At 39.4% G+C, this 23,296-nt stretch overlaps 1 protein-coding gene across 2 annotated transcripts in view; it reads right to left on the bottom strand.

Annotated features, from left to right (window-relative positions):
- The window catches only part of SCP2 (sterol carrier protein 2), a 96,602-nt gene extending 78,340 nt beyond the window's left edge, over positions 1 to 18,262 (bottom strand). The window contains exons 1-5 of one of the 2 annotated variants that reach the window (XM_026007052.2): positions 18,090 to 18,261; positions 13,725 to 13,779; positions 12,998 to 13,069; positions 9,355 to 9,486; positions 8,347 to 8,411 (exon numbers count right to left, since the gene is read on the bottom strand). In XM_026007052.2, the coding sequence (XP_025862837.1) occupies positions 8,347 to 8,411; positions 9,355 to 9,486; positions 12,998 to 13,069; positions 13,725 to 13,779; positions 18,090 to 18,155 (390 nt within the window). In that variant the 5' untranslated portion in view covers positions 18,156 to 18,261. Of the gene's footprint in view, positions 1 to 8,346; positions 8,412 to 9,354; positions 9,487 to 12,997; positions 13,070 to 13,724; positions 13,780 to 18,089 lie in introns of both variants that reach the window. The other variant, XM_026007053.2, reaches the window with a different exon arrangement.
- Between the last annotated feature and the right edge of the window lie 5,034 nt (positions 18,263 to 23,296).

A 23,296-nucleotide genomic window follows, 5' to 3' on the forward strand; every position in this document is an offset into this window, starting at 1 on the left:
CAAAAGTTAAAAATAAAACTACTTTATGATCCAACACTACTGGGAATTTACCCAAAGAATACAGAAACACTAATCTGAAGGGATACATGCATCCCTATGTTTATGCAGCACTGTTTACAACAGCCAAGATATGGAAAGAGCCTAAGTGTCCATCAAATGATGGATAAAGAAAATTTGATACACACACACACAATGGAATATCATTTGGCCATAAAAAAGAATGAAATCTTGCCATTTGCAATGACATGGATGGAGCTAGAGTAAAATGTTAAGTGAAATAAGTCAGAGAAAGACAAGTACCATAGGATTTTACTCATTTGTGGAATTTAAGAAACAAAATAGAGGAGCAAAGGGGAAAAAAGGAGAGAGACAAATCAAGAAACAGATTCTTAACTGTAGAGAGCAAACTGATAGTTAACAGAGAGGAGGTGGATGCAAGGGTGAGTGAAACAGGTGATAGGGATTAAGGAGTGCACTTGTCATGATAAACATCAGATGATTAAAATAAAAACATCTTTTGAAAAGTTAAATTATTGTATTTACTGTGTTTTGAGACTAAAAATATTCTACTGGAGAAAAATAAGAAAAATTTCTGTTGAATAGGAAAAAAACTAGAAATCCTAAAAGCAGGACAAAACATTAGAGATATAGTTAATGAGCTTATATAACAACTAAAGCAAAATTACAAAAAAAAAAAAAAAATCTCAGAAGACAGAAAAAAAGAACAAAGAAGATACTGAACAGAAAGAAAACAAGCAGCAAGATAATAGATTTAAATTATATTGTCCTAGTAAATGTTTAATAGCAGGATCACAAAGGTGGGAGAGACCTAATTGATGGATTTACCAATTTTTTTGGTATAAATATTTCCACTATAGGTAGTTTAAATCACTTAAAGCAAAGATGAAAAGAGATATGCAAAATCAGATCTTGCAAGCAGGTATGAGCCAGTAAGTATCAGTTTCAACAAAACACTAATTTGGGGCACCTGGGTGGCTTACTGGTTGAGCATCTGCCTTTGGCTCAAGTCATGATACTGGGGACCTGGATCAAGTCCCGCATCAGGCTCCCTGCAGGGGTCCTGCTTCTCCCTCTGCCTATGTCTCTGCCTCTCTCTCTGTATTTCTTCATGAATAAATAAATAAAATCTTTATTAAAAAACCCCACTAATTTAAACTCTATATATCAATAACCACAGTAAATGAAAAGGATATTAAAAGCCCAATTAAAAGCAGAGATTGATATATTGTTAAAAAGCAAGACCCAACTATATGTTGCCTACAAAAATCTAATTCAAAAACCACAAGATACCACCTTGCATAGCTTTTATTAAAAAGACGAGAAATCGCAAGTGTGAGGATGTGGAGAAAAAGGAACCTTTGTGCTCTATTGGTACACATGTAAACTTCAGCCACTATAAAAAAAGGCATGGAAGTTCCTCAAAAAATTAAAAACAGAACTACCATATGATTCAGAAATTCTACTTCTGTGTATTTATCTAAAGAAAACAAAGACACATAACTCTAAAAATTATATGCATCCCCATGTTGTTTCCTGCAGCATTATTTACAACAGCCAAGATATGGAAACAATCTAAATGCCCATCAATGGATGAATGGATAAAGAAAATGCAGGGTGGGGGCATGTACGTGGCACAGTCAGTTGTGTCTGACTCTCGGTTTTCACTCAGGTCGTGATCTCAGGGTCATGATCCTGAGGTCATGAGATCGAGTCCTACAGTGGGCACCATGATCAGCAAGGAGTCTGCTTAAGATTCTCTCTTCTGGGGCAGCCCGGGTGGCTCAGCGGTTTAGCACCGCCTTCAGCCCAGGGTGTGATCCTGGAGACCCGAGATCCAGTCCCACGTCGGGCTCCCTACATGGAGCCTGCTTCTCCCTCTGCCTATGTCTCTACCTCTCTCTCTCTCTCTCTCTCTCTCTCTCTCTCTCTCTCATGAATAAACAAATTTTAAAAATCTTTAAAAAAAAAAAGATTCTATCTCCCTCCCCACTGCCTCTTTCCCCACTATCTCTCTCAAATACATTTTTAAAACTTGAAAGAAAGAAAGAAAGAAAGAAAGAAAGAAAGAAAGAAAGAAAGAAAGAAAAAGAAAGAAAGAAAGAAAGAGAAAATGCAGGAGGGGAATAAATATACAATGGAATATTATTCAGCTATGAAAAAAATGAAATCTTGGGTCACCTGGCTGACTTAGTCAGGAGAGCATGCAACTCATGATCTCAGGGTTGTGACTTTAAGTCTCATATTGGGTGTAGAGGAGATAACTTAAAAAGCAATAAGAAGAATGAAATCTTGCCATTTACGATAACATAGATGGACCTTGAGACATTATGCTAAGTGTTACTAGCCAGAGAATGACAAATATGATCTTGATTATATGTGGAATCCAAGAAAATAAATAAGGTGCATCTGGTTGGCTCAGTCAGTTAAGTATCTGACTCGATTTCAGCTCAGGTCATGATCTCAGGGTCATAAGATCAGGCTATGTGCTTGGCTCCATGTTCAGCAGGAAGTCTGTTTGAGATTCTCTCCCTCTCCTTCTGTCCCTCCCCACTGCTCACATATGTGTGCATGCTCTTGCTTTCAAATAAATAAATCTTTAAAAATTAATTAATTAATTAATTAAATATGCTCATAGATACAGAGAACAGACTGGTAGTTGTCAGAGGCAAGAGGTAGAAGGTAGGCAAAATAGATGAAGGGAGTCAAAAGGTACAAACTTCCAGTATAAAATTAAAAAGTCATTGAGGATGTGCCTGGCTGGCTCAGTTAGTACAGCATACAACTCCTGATCTCCGTTCAGGACACACATTGAGTGTAGAGATTAATTAAAAATAAATTCTTTCAAAAAGTCATGGAATATAATGTACAACATGATAACTCTAGTCAATAATACTGCACTGCATATTCAAAAACTGCTAAGACTGTAAATCTTAAAAGTCCTTAAAAGTTCTCATCATAAGAAAAAACATTCTATCTGCCTCAGATAGAGAGAGAGAGAGAGCTTGGTGTGAGGAGAGGCAGTAGGAAGGAGAGAAAATCTTAAGTAGCAGACTCCATGCTGAATGTGGACCCTGACACAGGGCTTAGTCCCACGGTCCTGAAATCATGACTTGAGCTGAAAACAAGAGTTGTGAGCTTTGGGGTGCCTAAGTGGTTCAGTTGGTTAAGCAGGTGCCTTCGGCTCAGGTCATGATCCCAAAGTCCTAGGACCTTAAGCAACGTTTTAAAAAACTCTACAGCATCAAATACCTACATTTGAAAAAAGGACACATTTAAAAGCAATGACCTAAGCTTCCAACTTAATAGACTATAAAAATAAATAGCAAGTTAAACCTAATGTAAGAAAAGGGAAATATTAAGGATCACAGATCTAACTAGAAAGTGAACAGAATGAAACAGAATGAATAGAAATTAGCAGAATGAACTAGAAAAGAGAAAAAATTGAGAAAAATCTATGACAGTAAAAGCTGGTACTCTAACAAGATCAATAAAATTGGTAAATACTTTTATTTTACTGATCATGGGAAAAGGAGAGAAGACAAAGATTAACATCAGAGAAAGACCAAGGACATATCCAAAGATCTTACTCTAAAGGTGTACTATGAGAATAATATGATCAACTTTTTGTCAATAAATTCAACAATTTAGATGAAATCGATAAATTCCTGAAAGGGCATTATCAAAGCCCTCAAAAACAACAACAACAACAACAACAACAAAAACACCCAAATAGTAATATATTTACTGAAGAAATATACTGAACTTAAAAGGTTAAAAACTTTCCCATAGAGAAAACTCTAGACCCTGATGTGGTTTTTAATAATTTTCAAATAAAAGTTATCAAGGTATTTATCATTCACCACTTAAGAAAAAAATCTATTTTTCATATATCATAAATGCTAGGTACTCCTATTAGGGACTCACCTAATAATCTTATTTTGTACTGTTCTCCGGCTGCTACCCTCCAATCTAGTTTTTCAAACTATCTCCTGAACATATTATTATTTTTTTTTGTAGGCTCCATTCCTAACTCAGGGCATGAACCCACACAACTCTGAGATCAAGAGTTACATGCTCTACCGACTAAGTCAGCCATGTGCCCCTGAACATATCATATTATGATCATTCCAACATCTATGACTTGGCATATGATGCTTTGTCCCATACCCAGAAAGATCCATCTTTCCCTCTCTTTTATTATCTTTGTTTTATTATTGTAATTATCCTTATTTGTGATATAATCATTTCACATAATTATTATCTCTTATTGTCTATAAGACCCAACCTAACATTTTCCACTTTCTTGAAATGTTTCCTGAGGGAAAAAGGGAAATAGCTCTTATTGATTTGAGTGCCTATTCTGTACCATTCTCATGATTACTAAGAGATTCTATATCTAATTTTTTATAGAGATCCTTTAATGTTTCAACAGAGAACTGAATCAGATTGACCTCATAAATTAGATAAATAGTATAATCTTCGATGAATAGGCTAAAAGTTATCTTCAACTCGTTTTCTAACAATGGCTCTAGTTTTAGGGACGCCTAGCTAGCTCAGTCAGAAGAACATGCAACTCCTAATCTTGAGGTCATGAGTCTAAGCCCCATGTTGAGTGTAGTGATTATTTAAAAAAATAAAACTTAAAAAAAAAACAGGGGTGCCTAGGTGGCTCAGTCAGTTGAGCATCCAACTCTTGGTTTTTGGCTCAGGTCAGGATCTCAGGGTCCTGGAATCAAGCCCCACATCAGATTCCCTACTCAGCAAGGAGTCTGCTTCTCCATCTCTGTCTGCCACTCCTCCCTGTCCATGCACTCTCACTCTCTCCCTCTCTCTTTCTCAAAATAAATAAATAAAATCTTTTTTAAAAAAAATGTCAGTAAGCCCATACCTATCAATAATTACTTTAAATATAAATAAAATAATTCTTCAATCAAGAGACAGAGTGGCTGAATGAATAAAAAGACAAGACCCATCCATATGCTGCCTATAAAAGAACCACTTTAGATGTAAAGACACACAGATTAAAAGTAAAGGGATGGAGTGGATGGAACTAGAGGATATTATGCTAAGCGAAATAAGTCAATCAGAGAAAGACAATTATCATATCATCTCACTCATATGTGGAATTTAAGAAACAAAACAGAAGATCATATGGGAAGAGAGGAAAAAATAAAACAAGACAAAATCAGAGAGGGAGACAAACCATAAAAGACTCTTAATCATAGGAAACAAACTGAGGATCACTGGAGGGGAGGGGGTGGAGAGATGGGGTAACTGAGTGATGGACATTAAGGAGGGCATATGATGTAATGAGTACCAGGTGTTATATAAGACTGATGAATCACTGACCTCTACCACTGACACCAGTAATATATTACATGCTAATTAATTGAATTTAAATTTTTAAAATGTGCATTAAAAAAAAGTAAAGGGATGGAAAAAGACTTTCTATGCAAGTGAAAACCAAAAGAAAGCTGAGATTGCTATAGTTATATCAGATAAAACAGACTTAAAGACTAAAATAAGTGACAAAGGTCCTTATACAGGATAAACTAAAACTTACTTCTACTTGTTACACATAAGATTCAAATATTCAATCTTTTTTTTTTTTAATATTCAATCTAAAGAAAAACACTTCATTATTTTGGCTGTCCTCCACATTCACATGTTGATATACTTATTAAAGTATAATTATGTTTGGTCTTATTATTTTAAGTCAGCTTTAAAACCTCAAAACCAGCCACCCAATGACAAAGGGGTCAATCCAACAAGCCAACATAATATTTGTAATTATTCATACACCTAAGACAGGAGCACCTAAATATATAAACCAAATGTCAACAGACCTAAAGAGAGAAGTGGACAGCAATGCAGTAATAGTATTGTACAGAGAACTTTAATACCCTACTTGTATCAATAGATAGATTATGCAGACAGAAAATCAATAAGGAAACATTGGACCAGATGGACTTAGCAGACATATACAGAACATTCCACCCAGAAGCAATAGAATATACATTCTTCTGTGGTACACATGGAATATTCTCCAGAATAAATCATGTGGTAGGCCACAAAACAAGTCTTAATAAATTTAAGAAGACTGAAATCATCAAGCATCTTTTCCAACCACAATGGTTTAAAACTAGAAATCAACTACAAGAAGAAAACTAAAAATTCACAAACAAGTGGAAATTAACACGCTACTGAACAACCAAAGGGTCAAAGAAACAAAAAAAAGAAATCAAAAAGTATCTTAAGATGAATGAAAATGGAAACACAATAACAAAAATTTACAGAACGCAGCAAAAGCAGTTCTAAGAGGGAAGTACATAGTGATAAACTCCACTGAGAAACAAGAAAAATCACAATATAAACCACACAAAAACAAACAAAAAACCCATTTAACTTTACACCTCAAGGAACAAGAAAAAGACACACAAACAAGGCCCAAAGTCAGTAGAAAAAAGAAAATAACAAAGATCAGAATGGAAATAAATGAAAGAGAAAAAAAGCAAATAGAAATGAGTGAAATTCAATGCTGGTTTTTAAAGAAGATAAACAAAATGTCCATGCCTTACTTTCTCACCACTTCTCCATTAATTCAATTAAACATAATTATATCTTATCACACTGTCTTCCATTTAACATCCTGCCAATTTTTCATCTTTTTTCTCTTTAAAATGTATTCTAAATAATTATTTCTAATCTAGTCCAGTTTCACTAATTCTCTTTTCAGTTATGTACAATCTGTATCTTTTTTATTTTTAATTTTGATTTCTTAATTTTTATTATTTTATTTTTCTCTTCTAAAAACTCTATTTGTTTTCATGTCTATAATGTCCCTTTTAGCAGTTTCCTATGCCCTTAGGATATTTCCAAGCTTGTCTTTTATTCCTTTAAACATAGTGTGTCTAAATCTACATTCATGAAATCCAGTTTCTGAGGTCTTCTGAGATCACTTTTTCCTGTGCCTTCTTTCTTCTGGTTCCCAATTATGGTGCCTTGATCCTTTAATGCCTGCTTATCTTTGACTCCATGTCTTAGAAAATTACTTGAAGAGTTCTCAAAGCTTCCAAAAGAAAATGCTTTCCTCCAAAAGCAAATTCACAGTTATGTCTGTGAAGTGCCTAAGTTACTACCATTCTGGAACCAATTTAGCCTCAATTCAAATTTACGTGTTTTTTTGTTTGGTTGGTTTTTTTTTTTTTTTTTTTTGACTGCTCTGTAATGAGAATTTTGGTAGCAGTCTCAATAAGGACTAGCTTGTAGTTTATTAATTATCAGTGTAAGGTTTTTCTGGGGGATTTCTTTCTCTCTCTTTATTCACCCCTGTTCTACACAGGGCCATGCCAACTCTCCTTGTAATCTCATTAAAGTGTGGAAAAGAGGGCATAGGGAAGGAGGACAGTTTTTTGGGGGGTTCACACTTACCCAAGGGTTTATCCCAGCAGAGCCTCAGTTTAATGTGGGGAGTGGATATTAAACTTCTGATCATGGGAGGACCTCAGTTTTGACTACTTTCCTCTTCATTCTAGGGGGCTATCAAAACTGAAGCTCACAACTTCCTGATCAAAGGCATTCAAAGTAAAAGCAGCTTCAAATACTGATCTTGCAATTCCCTTCTCTCTTTAGCACTTGAATGCCTTTAGGATTTTTTGTTTATATCCTATTCAAATATCTTAACTGTCATTGGTAGAATTGGTTCAAATAACCTGGCTTCCCATTACCGGAATCAGAAGTCCCACACTTTAGTTATCCTCTTCAATGTTAAATGGAATTAATTTTTGAATTAATAACTCACAAGTTAAATAGGTAAGTCACCTCAAATTCGATTATTTGACCTCTCTGAACATCGGTTTTATTACTGACAAAAAAGTTAAACGAGGGATCCCTGGGTGGCGCAGCGGTTTGGCGCCTGCCTTTGGCCCAGGGCGTGATCCTGGAGACCCGGGATCGAATCCCACGTTGGGCTCCCGGTGCATGGAGCCTGCTTCTCCCTCTGCCTGTGTCTCTGCCTCTCTCTCTCTGTGTGACTATCATAAATAAATAAAAATTAAAAAAAAAAAAACTGTTCCTCCAGAAAATTCCTTAAAAAAAAAAAAAGTTAAACGAAATTATCTGATTCTTTACTGCTCTAATATACCAGAATTTATGCATATATATCCAATGTCACTTTTCAGATTGTGAATTGTATCAGCTCATTTAATAACTATGCCAAATTATGCTTTATATTGCTTTTTAACAGGTTCTGTTTACAATAGTCAGATGGGCAAAGTATTCTCACAGTGTTATAACAACTCCAGAATAACAGTAAATAAGACTCACATTTATTGAAATGGCTCCCTTCTCCATCTTCTCAAACCCAAGAGCCAAGACACAATCTGCCACACCTTGAAAGAAAATATAACTATTAGGGAAAATTAAATTTTCAGACACCTAGCAAAGTATCATTAAGTACTTTAAGGAATTTATATAAAATGGAAAAAGATGCTGTAACCCTACAAAATGTTTAATAAGTAAAAAATTAGGGAAAATTCTTACATGATTCTATTTTTTTTAAGATTTTATTTATTTATTTGAGACAAAGAGACCAAGAGAGAGCACAAACAGGGAGGAGAGACAGAGGGGAAGAAGGAAGAGACTCCCCACCCAGCAGGGAACCCAGTGCAGGCTCTCAATCCCAGGATCCTGGGATCATGACCTGAGCCGAAGGTAGATACTTAACGGACTGAGCCATCCAGGTGCCCCTACATGATTCTCAGTAAGAGGAAAAATTAGGAAAGTATTAATTTTTCCTTTGATTCCCAATATGCTAACAAAACTTTTTATTAATATGGAAATATGGTTCAATGAAAAATAAACAGCTAATTTTGAATTTTACAATACTAAAGAAAATTTTTAAAATGTTTAAAGGATCCTAATCAAAATCTTTTCAATTTTTTTATTTATTCATGAGAGGCACAAAGAGTGAGAGAGAGAGAGAGAGGCAGAGACATAGGCAGAGAGAGAAGCAGGCTTCTAGCAAGGAGCCCAATGTGGGACTCGATCCCAGGATCATGCCCTGAGCCGAAGGCAGACGTTCAATGGCTGAGCCACCAGGTGCCCCTCAGCTCAGGTCCTGATCTCAGAGTTGTGAGTTCAAGCCCTGTCTTGGACTCCATGTTGGGCACAGAGCCTACTGAAAGGAAGGAAAGGGGAAAGGAGAAGTAAAGGAAAGGAGAAAGGGAAAAAAAAAAAAGGAAAAAGGAAAGGAAAGGGAAAAGAGAACTGATGAAAGGTGGGACAATAACCTCATATCTATTTAAGCACACCAGACAAATAAGTGATCCTCACCACCCTGAATCAGATGCCGGGCCATAAACAAAGCAGTAGAACCAGTGGCACAGTTATTGTTGACATTTATTATAGGAATTCCAGTCAGTCCCAAACTGTGATAGATAGACCTCTGCCCACAGGTAGAGTCACCTGTATAATAAAAGAAACAAAAACTGTAATATCTGCAACATGGGAATTTATGAAGCTGCAATGTAACACATGATACCACATTAGGGTTTTGGTTTTTTTTTCAGTGTTATGCCTTTGCCTAGCACAGACACACGTGCTTAGGCACAACAGTAAACTACTGACATCTTATTCAGAAACAGTTTTAGAATTAAGCATTACTTACGTTCCAAATATAAAAAGTCCTCAAAACACGGTATATGTATACTTTCCTTACGTGTTACAGATGTAGGAGAGTAGAGAAATGACCAAGTAATAGCAAACAATTCAAACTGGCTAGGACTACATGATAAAGGAAGCAATGTTTCATTTATACTTCAGATATAAATCTTTAAAACAACACCAATTGATTAAAAGGCTATGATTTTCTCTTCATATAAAGGTTCTACAACTTCAAAAAGTTTAAAAGATCCTGTACGGCAGGGTGCTCCAGAAAAACAGTGATGCAAGCTGAATACACTTTTGACTCCCTTTCCCAAGTCACATGGACACCAAGGCAGGCATGCTGGAGCGATATGATAGGAACACCTGAAGGTACAGACTCTCCAAGAAGTCGTTTGGGATGGGCAGCCCCCGTGGTGCAGCAGTTTAGCATCGCCTGCAGCCTGGGATGTGATCCTGGAGACCTGGGATTGAGTCCCACATTGGGCTCCCTGCATGGAGACTGCTTCTCCCTCTGCTTGTCTCTGCCTCTGTGTGTGTGTGTGTGTGTGTGTGTGTGTGTGTGTGTGTGTGTCTATGAATAAATAAATAAAATCTTAAAAAAAAAAGTCTTCAGAGAAAACAGCAAGGTTCAGGACCTTCTTTTGAATAAGTACATTGTGAACCCCTTTGACCTAATAAATTTCCTTTTGAGGATTCTCTTTATACCTTGAAATCTCCAAAAAATAATAATAATAATAATGATAATCACAAATAAGCACAAAGATTCATCTACAGTAATGCTTACTATAGCCTTTTATGATAAGTAGAAATTAGAAACAATTTTAAATGTCCAATAAATAGACAAAATGTCCACAAACAGGATATCATTACAACTACTAAATAAACTGTAGTAAATCCCCAAAACTGAAAAACCATGCAATCATTAAAAATGCTACAAAAGGGACGCCTGGGTGACTCAGCGGTTAAGCGTCTGCCTTCCGCTCAGGGCGTGATCCTAGAGTTCTGGGATCGAGTCCCGCATCGGGCTCCCTGCATGGAGCCTGCTTCTCCCTCTGCCTGTGTCTCTGCCTCTGTGTGTGTGTGTGTGTGTGTGTGTGTGTGTGTGTGTGTGTGTGTCTCATGAATAAATAAATAAAAATAAAAAATAAATTAAAACTTAAAAAAATAAATAAAAATGCTACAAAAAGACTGGGCATTCTAGTTGTCCATTAAAATGCAGTGGATTGGGCACCTGGGCAGTTGGTTAAGCATCTGCCTTCGGCTCAGGTCATGATCCCGCACGGGGCTCTCCCTCTCCCTCTACTCCTCCCCTCTGCTTGTACTTTCTCTCTCTCTTTTTTTTTAAAAGACTTTATTTATTCATGAGAGACACACAGAGAGAGGCAGAGACATAGGCAGAGGGAGGAGCAGGGTCCACGCAAGGAGCCGGATGTGGGACTCGATTCCAGATCCTGGGATCATGCCCTGAGGCAAAGGCAGACACCCAATCGCTGAGCCACCCAGGCGTCCCTGATTGTACTTTCTCTTGCACATTTTCTCTCTCTCTCTCTCTCTCTCTCTCTCTCAAATAAATAGATAAAAATCTTTTAAAAAAAAAAAAGTTATCTTTCTTCCTCTCACTCTGCCCCTCCCCACTCACTGCCTCTCTCCCTGCTCTAGTGCATATGAGTGCATGCACTCTCTCTCTCTTTAAAACAAAACAAAACAAAAAAGGCAGTGGATTATATGATACATCTGTGCAATGGAATTTTACGCTATCATAAAAAGAGAAAGACCAAGGAAGCTCTTTATGATACAATTTGGAGCAGTAGCCAAGAACTACTAAGTAAAAAAAAAAAAAAAGAAAGAAAGAAAAATCAAGATACAAAATAGTGTGTTTATTATGCTACTATGTGTGTAACGAAAGAAAGGGGAAAGGGGAACTTACATATTCACACCCACTTGTATATGTACAAATCACCTCTGAAAAGACTAGAAATTAGTGAAATTGGCTATCTAAGGGAAGGGAACCATGCGACAGGGAAACAGGAATAAGAGTTAGACTTTCCACTATATAACCATCCACTTTTGGTATTTTTGTATCATGTAAATATTTTATCTATTCCAGAAAAAAAAAACTTAATCGAAAAAATGTTAATAATAATATAAAGACTTAATGGGGAAGATGAAAAAATAGAAAAGTAGATTACGAAAGGTATGTATGCTGGGATCTTCTCTTTTTTTTTCTTTTGTTTTTTTAATTTTATTTATTTAAGTAATCTCTACACCCAACATGGGGCTCAAACTCACAACCCAGAGATTAAGAGTCGCATGCTCTTTTAAGTGAGCCAACTAAGTGCTCCAAGATCTTATTTTCTTTCTTTCTCTTTTAATTCTTTCTCCTTCTTCTTCTTCTTCTTCTTCTTCTTCTTCTTCTTCTTCTTCTTCTTCTTCTTCTTCTTCTTCTTCTTCTTCTTCTTCCTTTTTCTTTTCTTTCTTCTTTCAAAGGATTGCTTCAAAGCCATGCCTCATATAGACTCAATTTGACTACAACTTTTTTCCATGTTTTATTTTATTTATTTTCTTATGCTTTTACTTATTTATTTGACAGGAGGGGGGAGCACAAGCACAAGAAGGGCGAGTGGTAGGCAGAGGGAGAGGGAGAAGCAGGCTCCCTGCTGAGCAGAGAGCCTGTCTTGATCCCAGGACCCTGAGATCATCACCAGAGCCCAAGGCAGACAGTTAACTGATCTTGTTTTCTTTCAGAGAAAATTCCATGTGCATGCATAATTACATGCATTCATATTCACTGAAGGACTACATCAAAAAATTAATGGTAATAATTTCTGGACTGGACAATGGGATTACAGGGGACTTTTTTCTTGTTTTTTTTTTTTTGTGTTCCTGTTTTTTGTTGGGTTTTGTTTCTGTTTTTGTTTTACAATTAGTGTATACTGTTTTCCTAAATAGGAAAAAGTTTAACGAAGAAATTTTCTTGAATACAAAAAAGTCAATAAATACAAATTTTAAGGTCACAAAAGAGCAAACGTTTATCTTCTAAACAGTTATTATCTTTACATGGTAGAACTATGGGTAATTTTTTTCTTTTTCAAAGATAATGTATTTTAATTTACCTCCTGTTTTGGCAATAAACAATAGCAAAAAAACATATACTAACTAGGCTGGCACATAATGGTAATCTAGGAATGATGGGAATAAGACTCTGAATTCTGAGTTTGGAGGGTTAAAATTCACAAATGCCTCTGAATTGTTCATGAAGCTGCTGCTAGATTAGGTGAAACATTTAAAAAATATATAGTTTACCACATACCATAAACGTAGCCAATACATGCCTGTTCCACTAATGAATAAGGGATCTGTGCATCAGCTAAAGCCTTCTGGCCTATAAAAACAAAAAGGTTTTATCAAAGAGTGCTTTGAGTATTTGCTTTAGGTGAGTCAAAACTAAGTTTAGAGTTTTCCCAGAGTAGATCTACCTCTAAATAGTCCCTGTTCAATTCAAATGACAAATCCTTCATCAAGTCATCTCAGATCCCTCCATTCAGAAGTAACTATTTCTTCCTCTATTTCTTCCTCGAAGCTACTACTTTTTCACACCTGCTTTTTGATACTTAACATCTTCTGTCCTAACTGTACACGTAACTATAAATACATTAAATCCCAAAGTCTTAAAGCACCTTAATGGCAAGGTCCTTGTCTTACTCATCTCTGTAGGTCCACTGCACATCTAAAGGACAAAACTATGAATATCATTACTGGGGGCGGGGGAATGTGGGGTGGCGGGACACTCCCACAGAGCCCTTCGATGTCCCAGCAAACAGTTGGACAGTACATAATATCAGGCCACTGGTTGCCCTGGCTATCTAGCAAAGAATGCCCAAACTCTTTTCCCTTTGTCCTTTCTAATGAATCAGTAGCAATTGCCTATATAGATTCCTCTTCCTTGACTGAGGCTCCTTTTTATGGTTGCAAGGCTGCTCTACAACCAAGATAGACTATATAATAACTCTAATGTTCAAAGATCTAAATTTTATTACCTGCTTCTTTTGCCAAGTCAGGGTAGTCTAAATTCTCAAGTCCAGGCTTCAGGAACTAGAAATATAGAAGGAGATAATAAATAGAAGAAATATAGTTAGATTTTTCTCACAACAGAATGCAAAAATTCATTCATCTATTAAATTTAACAAAAACATACTAAGCGCCTATCATGTTCCTGGACTCTGATATCACGTTCTTTGTCCTTACTAATCTACAGTATTAAAGTACAGTATCCTGATAAGTCAGGATAATGGTAAGCCTTTGCAGGTGAGGAGCCAGTGACTGAAAAAGAGCAAAAAGGAGATTTCTGAGGTGCTGGTAATGTTCTATTTTCTTAGCATGTTTTCTTTAATCAAATAAATGCAAAACAAACAAACAAAAAGCACCATGAGGTTTATAATAAGGCTTAAAATAAAAAATGGCAATCCTGTTTGACTACTCTCCACACACTAGTCTTACTTGTTCCCCAAACATCCACTTTTAACTCTTAGATATTTTTTCTTCTATAAACTGCTGCATTTATAAATATTCTATACTATTATATCTTTATCAATTTAAGAAATTATACCACAATCTCCAATAAGGGCCAGTGGAGATTAGGTCTCTTAGGCCCCCGCACATATACATTTACACATCCCCCATCCCGCTTACACAACTGAATAAATAATTTTTTATTAAATCAGTACTCAGTGTTTACCTTATTAAGTAAATATTTAACACTGGGCCAAGTTGTGTGCTATGGTTACACGTCCTTTATGGGACAATTTTCTTTTTCTTGAGTTATCAACTGCCTCATTCATTTTTTTTTAATTTTATTTATTTATTCATGAGAGACACAGAGAGCCAGAGATATAGGCAGAGGGAGAAGCAGGCTTCCCACTGAGCAGGGAACCCAATGCAGGACTCGATCCCAGGACTCTGGGATCACGACCTGAGCAGAAGGCAGACATTCAACCACTGAGCCACCCAGGTGCCCCCAACTGCCTTAAGAGTTTTAATCTTTTGGGGGCACCTGGCTGGCTCAGTCAGTAAAACATGAGACTCTTGATCTCGGGGTTGTGAGTTCAAGCCCCACACTGGGTGTAGAGATCACTTATAAATAAATAAATAAATAAATAAATAAATAAATAAATAAGCTTTAAGAAGTAATAGTAAAAAAAAAAAAAAAAAAAGTAAGTTTTAGGAGTGCCTGCGTGGCTTACTTAGTTGGTTAAGCATCTGACTTCAGCTCAGGTCATGATCTCAGGGTCCTGGGATAAGCCCTGTCTGTGGTCCTGGGATAGAGACCTGCATCAGACTCCCCATTCAGCAAAGTCTGCTTCCCCTCTCTCTCTGCTCGTCCTCTCCATCTGTTTCTGTGTGTGTCTCTCAAATACGTAAATAAAATCTAAAAAAATAAAGTTTTAGCCTTTTTAAAAGGTTTTTATTTAAGTAACAAAAGTGTGTGTGTGTGTGTGTGTATATATATGTATGTATGTATGTATGTATATACATATCTTAGTGAATTATTAAGGCAAACGCTAACAGTTTCTAACAGCTCACATCCCTAGATGACCCTAGCCCTACTTAAAGTGCCTCAATGCTACTGAAAAGAAGTTACTATTTGTTCCCACAAACACCAGAAGATACTTCTCTGTCTCCAAGTCTCTGTGGGAGAGGAGGAGCCTAAGTTTGAATAAGCACCAGCTAGCAAATCCAGATAGATTCCACATAGACCAAGCCCCCTTTCCCACTACTTATAAGTTTACACTTCCCTACTGAGCTCCAATTCACTCTCTATTCCCTCATTTTCCCTTTAAAACAGCCAGTCACCTCTGAATTAATCAATATTGAATTCAGTTCACACTGGACCTTCCCTTTCCCAATAGTATATTACTGACTGAAATCTGTCCTGATGCTTTACCTAGCGTCTATTTTTCCTTCTTTGACACTACGACCCAGACCAAAAAACTGAACTTTGCCTTCTATTGCAGAAACTCTTCTAAGCACTCAGTCTCAAACTTAATCTCCATTCTATCCTCAAGGTAGTTATTGTGCTCTTACCGTAATCACTTCCTTATGATATTTCATAATTTTATCATCCAAATGTTTATCTGTAGACAGTACAGTTTAGTCTTGCCCGTTTATCAAAATTTTGTGGGTCTTTTGATTCTTTTTAAATCTATAGGTCTTCCTCCACTTCACATTCCTAGTCTCTTCCCTCAGGACTGTAACTAATACCGCCCACACCCCCACCTCTTAATTTCGAAAAAGAAACTACTTCTCAAAGGGTTAGAAAGTTCTGTGCTTCTCTCTACAGCCAATATAATCAGATACTCAACAGCCAATGCAGGATCTGACTACATCAATATCATACTGAAAAGGCTTTTACTGTCCACCTATATTAGAAGTCCCCTCTCCTATGAAACAATAGGATGAGCTCCAAGTATCTGCTTCATAATGATCAGTTGACGTTTCTACTTATATGTTTTGATCAAATTATGTACTCTCACCCCATTTGGTAAGATAATAAAAGATTTTAGGCTGTTTTCTCAGGAAGAGCACTTCTACTTAGAAACTCTCTTGCAGGGGCGCCTGTGTGGCTCAAGTGGTCTACCTTCAGCTCAGCTCGGGTCACGATCCCGGGGTCCTGGGATTGAACCCTACGTCCAGCCCCACGTCAAGCCCCATGTCGAGCTCTCTGCTCAGTGGGGGACCTGCTTCTCCTTCTCCCTCTGCCATTCCTCCCACCTGCACTTGTGCTCTCTGGGTCTATCTCTCTGTCAAATAAAGAAATAAAATCTTAAAAAAAAAAAAAAAAAAAAAAAAAGAAACTCTCTTTCTCTTTTTTCTCTTTTCAAAGCATATCCATTTAGTACTGTCCAACTAACATTCAGGATCTTTAGCACCAGGCATTTTCGAGGTGCTACATATTCAGCAACAAACTAGACATGGTACTCACCCTGGAGGAACTTACATGCTAAGGAAGAATATGAACATATAAACAGAGAACTTCAGTATAATATAATAAGTATAGGTTTCCCCTGCTATCAACTGAAATGTCATAAAGAAAGAATTACCATTAACTTAATGGAAAATTTTTTTGAGTGTTCTCAGACCCCAAAACATAACCTCTAGGCTTTGCGGATACCTTAGGACACATCTTGATAACGAACACACCAAATAAATCAAGATAAAGCACAGAGGCCCACAGAGGCAGTTCAAAGCTATGGCAGCTTAAGGCTGAGATGTTGAGGATATTTCCAAGGAAGGAGCTTGACAGTTCCACTCTGGCTGCTGTTTGGAGTGCTCTCTGCCTCTGTTAACAACTCCCTGCAAAACAAATGCTGGATGCTATTTTCACTTTTTGCCTTTTTCTAAAACCAAAGATCCTCTTCGAATTTCAGTTAATGAAAATAAGGTAGTAGCATAGGTCTTTTGTGAAGGTGAAGTGATATAACTTGAGCTTTCCAGAAGCTGGGATATCTGCACCAAAGCAAAGGTAAGTACTGGCAGGGCTCTCCTCGAAAGTCAGAAGGATCAGAGACTTCTTGGAGAAGATCTGAAGTCAACCAAGTACAGTGAGAGTCTGGTTTCCGGCCAACCCCTGCTCTCAGGTCAGTCTCAGGCGCCACCGACTGAGAACAAGAGAAGCAAAGCAGGAGAGATGTAAAGCAGTGTGGGGTGAAACGAGCAGCAGTGTGGCATGACCAGAACGTGAAAGCAGTCGGGGGACCAAGAAACGAGACTGGGAGCCCCAGGCTTCCTAAGAACCAAGCAGAGTACCACCTGCGGAACAGAAAGGTGGTCGGAGGATCCAGAAAACCTGCCGCTTGTGCCAACTCAGCTAATGTTCTTGTGCCAACATACTGAACTTTAAGTGTTTCTCCTCCTCATCCTCACTTCTAATGTAAAAGGATCCTACAAGGGAGTCTCCTGGGTAGGGGGGGGGGAGGACATTCCCCACCTGCTTTCCTTCCCAGGGTAAGGAAGACCTTGCCTCGTCCAAAGTCCACACACTTGGAACTTCACTCAGAATCAAAGGTGGTGTGGACTTCGGGTCATGCTGGGGTGTATGTCAGCAACTCTGATCCAGGGAGAAAAGGGAAGGACGAAGGGGGGAAATGGCCGCAGGAACAACCCCCAAACATTGTCATAGTTAGAGACAATTCTAAACCACAAGCCATCCGAGTAGCCAAGAGTCAAGACGCAGAAGCTGGTTAGTGGGATGCCTGCGACCCCCTCCCGGGAGGAAGGACGAACCACCAGACAGCGGACAGCGCCAGGCCCTGATCTGCCCTTCCTCGCTTCCCGGTCACCTGGGGGCTCCCCGACTCCCCGGCCTCTGCCGACCAGAGCCGACCAGGGGTCCGCGGCTCGTTTACCTTGGTCATCCCAACCCCCACCACGAACACCCGGCGCAGGGCCCCAGATCGAGGGGCCATAGGCATGGCTCAGACGGCGCCCGGCGGAGGCGAGTGCGGCAGGCCCGGGAGCAGCTGACGTGCGCGCGCACAGACTGAGGCTGCGGCGACGCGGGCGACCGCTCCGAGCCGGCGGGCAGGGCGGGAAGGGGCGAGGGGCGGGGCGGGGCGGCGAGGGGCGGGGCAAGAGGCGGGGAGGGGAGGGGAGGGGCGAGGGGCGGGGCGGGGAGGGGAGGGGCGGGGCAAGAGGCGGGGAGGGGAGGGGCGAGGGGCGGGGCGGGAGGCGGGGAGGGGCAGAGGGACACGCGCAGTGAGGAGAGAAAGAGAAAAAAAGGGGGGGGGGGGGGCCTGCGCGTGCGTAGAGGCGCCGGAAGGGCGCGCTCTTTTGGGGGAGGGTCGTGTTGCGTCGTTCCTGGCCCGCCGGGTTCTGGTCGCCGGCCCACCTGGCGGTGGGGGATGAAGTCCGTATCAAACGTCGGAAAAAGACTTTATAACCTAGTACAGCCATCTGGGTTTAAGTCCTCTATGATGAGAGGGCGTGTGGCCTGAAGTAGCGCCTGAGACTGACTGGAGAGCACGGGTTGGCCTGGGATAAATCTGTGGAGTGTTGTAATTGTTCTGCGTCCTGGGTCAGGGCAGGTGTTAAAACCCCTAGGGCCGTACACCAGCAAGAGTGTGGTGTTTTCAGCTTCTATGAAATATGATTGATTAAACCAAGATAGTTAACTGCTAATTTACCATTATCTAAAATAACCCAAATTGGGGCAGCCCGGGTGGCTCAGCGGTTTAGCGCCGCCTTCGGCCCAGGGCGTGATCCTGGAGACCCGGGATCGAGTCCCACATCGGGCTCCCTGCATGGAGCCTGCTTCTCCCTCTGCCTGTGTCTCTGTGTCTCTCTCTGTGTCTGTCTCTCATGAATAAATAAATAAAATCTTAAAAAAAAATAAAATAAAATAAAATAACCAAAATTCATTTACTAGTTATGTGACCACCCTTGTCAATATCTGAAACTCACTCTTGTTTCGCTCTAGCGAATTATGCCCAGAAATGAGATTTGTCTTTGCCAATAGCTTATGTAGTACAGGTTCCCTGTAGGGACTCCTAATTTATAGTAGTAGTATGTCCCAAGCCAGTAGCACACAGGTAAATGTGGGATCTGCGGAAACATTGGTACTGCTGCCAAATGTATGGGTGCTGGTGCTGCAACAGTGAGAGTGGGTGGTTCTGGAGCTGGTATTGGGCCAGTCTTTGGCAGCCTCATCATTGGTTATGCCAAAAACCTTTCACTGAAGTAGCAGCTAATCTCATATGCTATCCTGAGATTGACATTGGCTGAAGCTATGGGTCTCCTTTGTTTGATGGTTGCTTTCTTGATTTTGTTTGCCATGTAACAGAAATTACTGTTTGAAATGTTGGCATTCATATTAATTACAGGTGTAATTCTGTGTATCTTACTGTGAATCCAAAAACTGTAGTGTTGGTGTCTTGGAATATATGTTATTTCCAAGCTCATTTCATTGAAGATGAAAATTTAATATTTTTTAAAGATTTTATTTATTTAGTTGAGAAAGTGCACACACTCAGGGGGAGCAGGAGAGGAAGAAGCAGGCTCCCTGCAGAGTACGGAGCCCAATGATGATGATGATGATGATGGTGGTGGTGGTGGTGGTGGTGGTGGCAGCTCCATCCCAGGACCCTGGGATCCTGACCTCAGCCAAAGGCAGCCACTTAACTGACTGAGCCACCTAGGTGCCCCAAGGACTCTCTTATATAGTATTTTGCAGATTGTAATTTGTAGGCTTTTAGTTATTAAAATAAAGGAGAAATTGGTGTTTTCAGCTTCTATGAAATATGATTAATTAAACCAAGATAGTTAATTGCTTAAAAAAAAGTATGATATACCTTATGAAGAAAATAGGTGTTAGATAAACTTAGTTCGGACATGAGTTATAGAGGCCTTGAGTTCAATGTTAATGAATCAACAATATATATCAAATAAGGTGCTGTTAAACAGAACATAAAACAAGGATAGGTTGACAAAACCAGAGACATCCAAAAGTCTAACTCTGTGTTTTTCCTAAGAGCAATGGTTCAGTATTTACTAATATATTTTTTTAAAGAATTTATTTATTTATTTATTCATGAGAGACACATAGAGAGAGGCAGAGACATAGGCAGAGGGAGAAGCAGGTTCCCTGCAGGGAGCCTGATGTGCGACTCAATCCCAGAACCCCAGGATCACAACTTGAGCCAAAAGCAGATGCTCAAACACTGAGACACCCAGGCTTCCCAGTAATCACTAATTTAATGTTCACAGCAACTTTTAGGACACAACTACCACAAAAAAATTAGAAGGGTATGTGTATGTGTAAAGAGGCACCTTCCTGTTGTTAGGGTCTGTGATAAAAGCTCCTTACGGATCTCTGGGACATAAAGCATCAGAATAGCTGGAAGTTCACTCCTAGGAAACCACCTATCATTGTTCCTAGGACTGCGAGGCCAGGTGTTCATTTCACAGAAATTCCTTGGCAGAGAAACCATTGGGCAGGAGGAGAAAACAGGGTCGCTACAAGGAAGGACCAAAGGAAGGACCAAAGGAAAGATCAAAGGAAGGACTTGAGGCAAACAAAAATGTTCTGAGGCTGCAACATGCTGTCTCTGTGTGGGTTGAGTTCCCTGTCTCTGGGTGAAGAGATGTATTCAGATTGAGGCTGACTGGCCTCAGGGATACGGTGGGAGGCAGCCTTACCCCAGGAGGGAAATGGAACCAAATGGACCTTGAGTTCACAGGATATTTTCATGATTTCAAAAGGCCTTATAGAAATTATGATTATACTCACCATACTACCTCCAATAAAAATCACCATAGGTTCAAAACATCCATATCCAGACCCCATTTCGTACCAAATCAGAGCCTCTGGGAGTAAAGCCTAGGCATCAACATTTAGAAATACCCTTCCAGGTGATTCTAAGGAGTTCCCCTCCCCCAACACTAGGTAAAGAACTACTGGTCCAGAAGTAGGTCCATTTAGTAAAATCCCTGGCTGCTCAGAGAAGGGGCAAAGAATCCCCCCGCCCTTTTCCTGCCTATCCGTAGAGCAAAATCCCTAGCACAAAGCAAGGCACCGAAGAAGCTTTTACTAAGTGCAGAGTTCTTTTTTGAAATTCTGATTAGCCAATAAAGTTAGCGATGTAACTGGTAAATAAGACAGGGCTACCAACCCAACAGAACAAGAAATCACAAGATCCAGATTAATTATTATGTAACAAATCCTGGCTGTCCCCTGTGTCGCGCGTGTTGGGGGCGACAACCGTCCAGGGATGAGGGCAAGGGAATGAGGAAAGAAAAAAGACATAGACAGAATGGGAGCAGGAGGGACATATGGCCGGATTCAGCCACAATGCCAACTTTATTTGTATTATTCACTCTTTTATAAAGCAGAGTTGTATAACAAGCAGGATATTTTATGCTTAGTTCTCCAGACATGTCTTTTCACAATAGATAGCAATAGTATGCGTTCTTGAGCCACAAGCCTTTAACAAGCGTGGGACAGGTGGGCCACGGTTGGAAGAATCAACAGAGAGCCATTGCTCGATCCATTAACCCCTTCCTGGCACGTGGCCCCCAACACCCCTTGATATTGGTTTCAAAGTAGAAGGCCATGGAAGTGGAAAGACACTAGTAAGAAAATAAAAGTTGCTGGAAATGTTAGGAAAGAACATTTTCATTTTCAGTGTGGAGGACTAGATAATCAAAAAATTCTCCTGCCAAGGACCCTGGATGGCTCTGTTGGTTGAGCAGTTGGCTCTTGGTTTTGGTTTGGGTCATGATCTCAGGATCCTGGAATGGAGCCCCATGTTAGGCTCCTTGCTCAGTGGGGAGTCTGCTCAGGATTCTCTCCTTATCCCTTTCCCCCCTCCCCCCACCTCCACTGACATGTGTGCTCTCCCTCACACAAATAAATAAATCTTTAAAAAAATTCTCCTGCCAAGAAGTACCCAGAAATGCTGGATAAAATAAAATAAACATTCTTTTAGGGACACCTGAGTGGCTCAGTGATTGAGCATCTGCCTTTGGCTCAGGGCCTGATCCTGGAGTCCTGGGACTGAGTTCAGCATCAAGCTCCCCATAGGGAGCCTCCATGCAGGGAGTCTGAGGTGGGACTTGATCCTGAGACTCCAGAATCACACCCTAGGCCAAAGGCAGGCGCTAAACACTGAGCCACCCAGGGATCCCCAATAAATAAACTCTTTAAAAAAAAAAACCAATAAACATTCTTTTAAATGCATACAGTATAAAGGAGGGGCATTTTTTCTTTTAATTTCATACCCATCTGTACTGTTTGAATATTTTGACTTTGTGTATTACTTTTATTTTTATTGTATCATGTCTTTAATTTTTGTCATGTTTTGTTTTCATTTTATTTTTGAGGTAGATAATACTCAACACAGGAATTAAGATTCAAAAAAGACAAAAAGTCAAACTCAAAATTCTCCCTCCTACCCCTATTCCCAGTTTCCCAGTTCCTCTCCTAATCGTATAAATATTTTATGTAACCACAACCAAATACATACATGCACACCTCAGTAATGTTATCTCCCTCTATAACAAATTTTAGCTTTCTTTACATGCTATTTCACATCTTGAATTTTTCTTTTTTTTTTTTCTTCTTTGAATTTTTCATACAACAACAGATTTTGAAGATTATATCAGTACATAAAGAGCTTCTTATGTGTTTTTTTTCATAACTGCCTAGTGCTCAGTTTACGGACGTACCATACTTGATTTAACCAGTCCCCTGTTGATGCATGTTAAGATTGTTTTCAATCTTTTGCTATGTTTTTTAAAGATTTTATTTATTTGAGAGAAAGAGAAGCATGAGCAGGGGATAGGGATAGAGAGAGAAGCAGACTCCTCACTGAGCAGGGAGTCCTATGTAGGGCTTGATCCCAGGACCCCAGGATCACAACCCAAGCTGAAGGCAGATGCTCAACCAACTGAGCCACCCAGGCACCCCAAGTCTTTTGCTAGTATATGCCACATGCTGCAATAAATAATTTTGTGCATGTGCCATTGCATACCTGTGTGGGTATATCTATAGGTGAAATTCCTAAAATTGGAATTTGTGGATCAAAAAGGAGATAATTTATAATTCTGATACATTGCC

The sequence above is a fragment of the Vulpes vulpes genome, chromosome 12 (assembly GCF_048418805.1).
Source record: "Vulpes vulpes isolate BD-2025 chromosome 12, VulVul3, whole genome shotgun sequence".
Lineage (NCBI taxonomy): Eukaryota > Metazoa > Chordata > Mammalia > Carnivora > Canidae > Vulpes > Vulpes vulpes.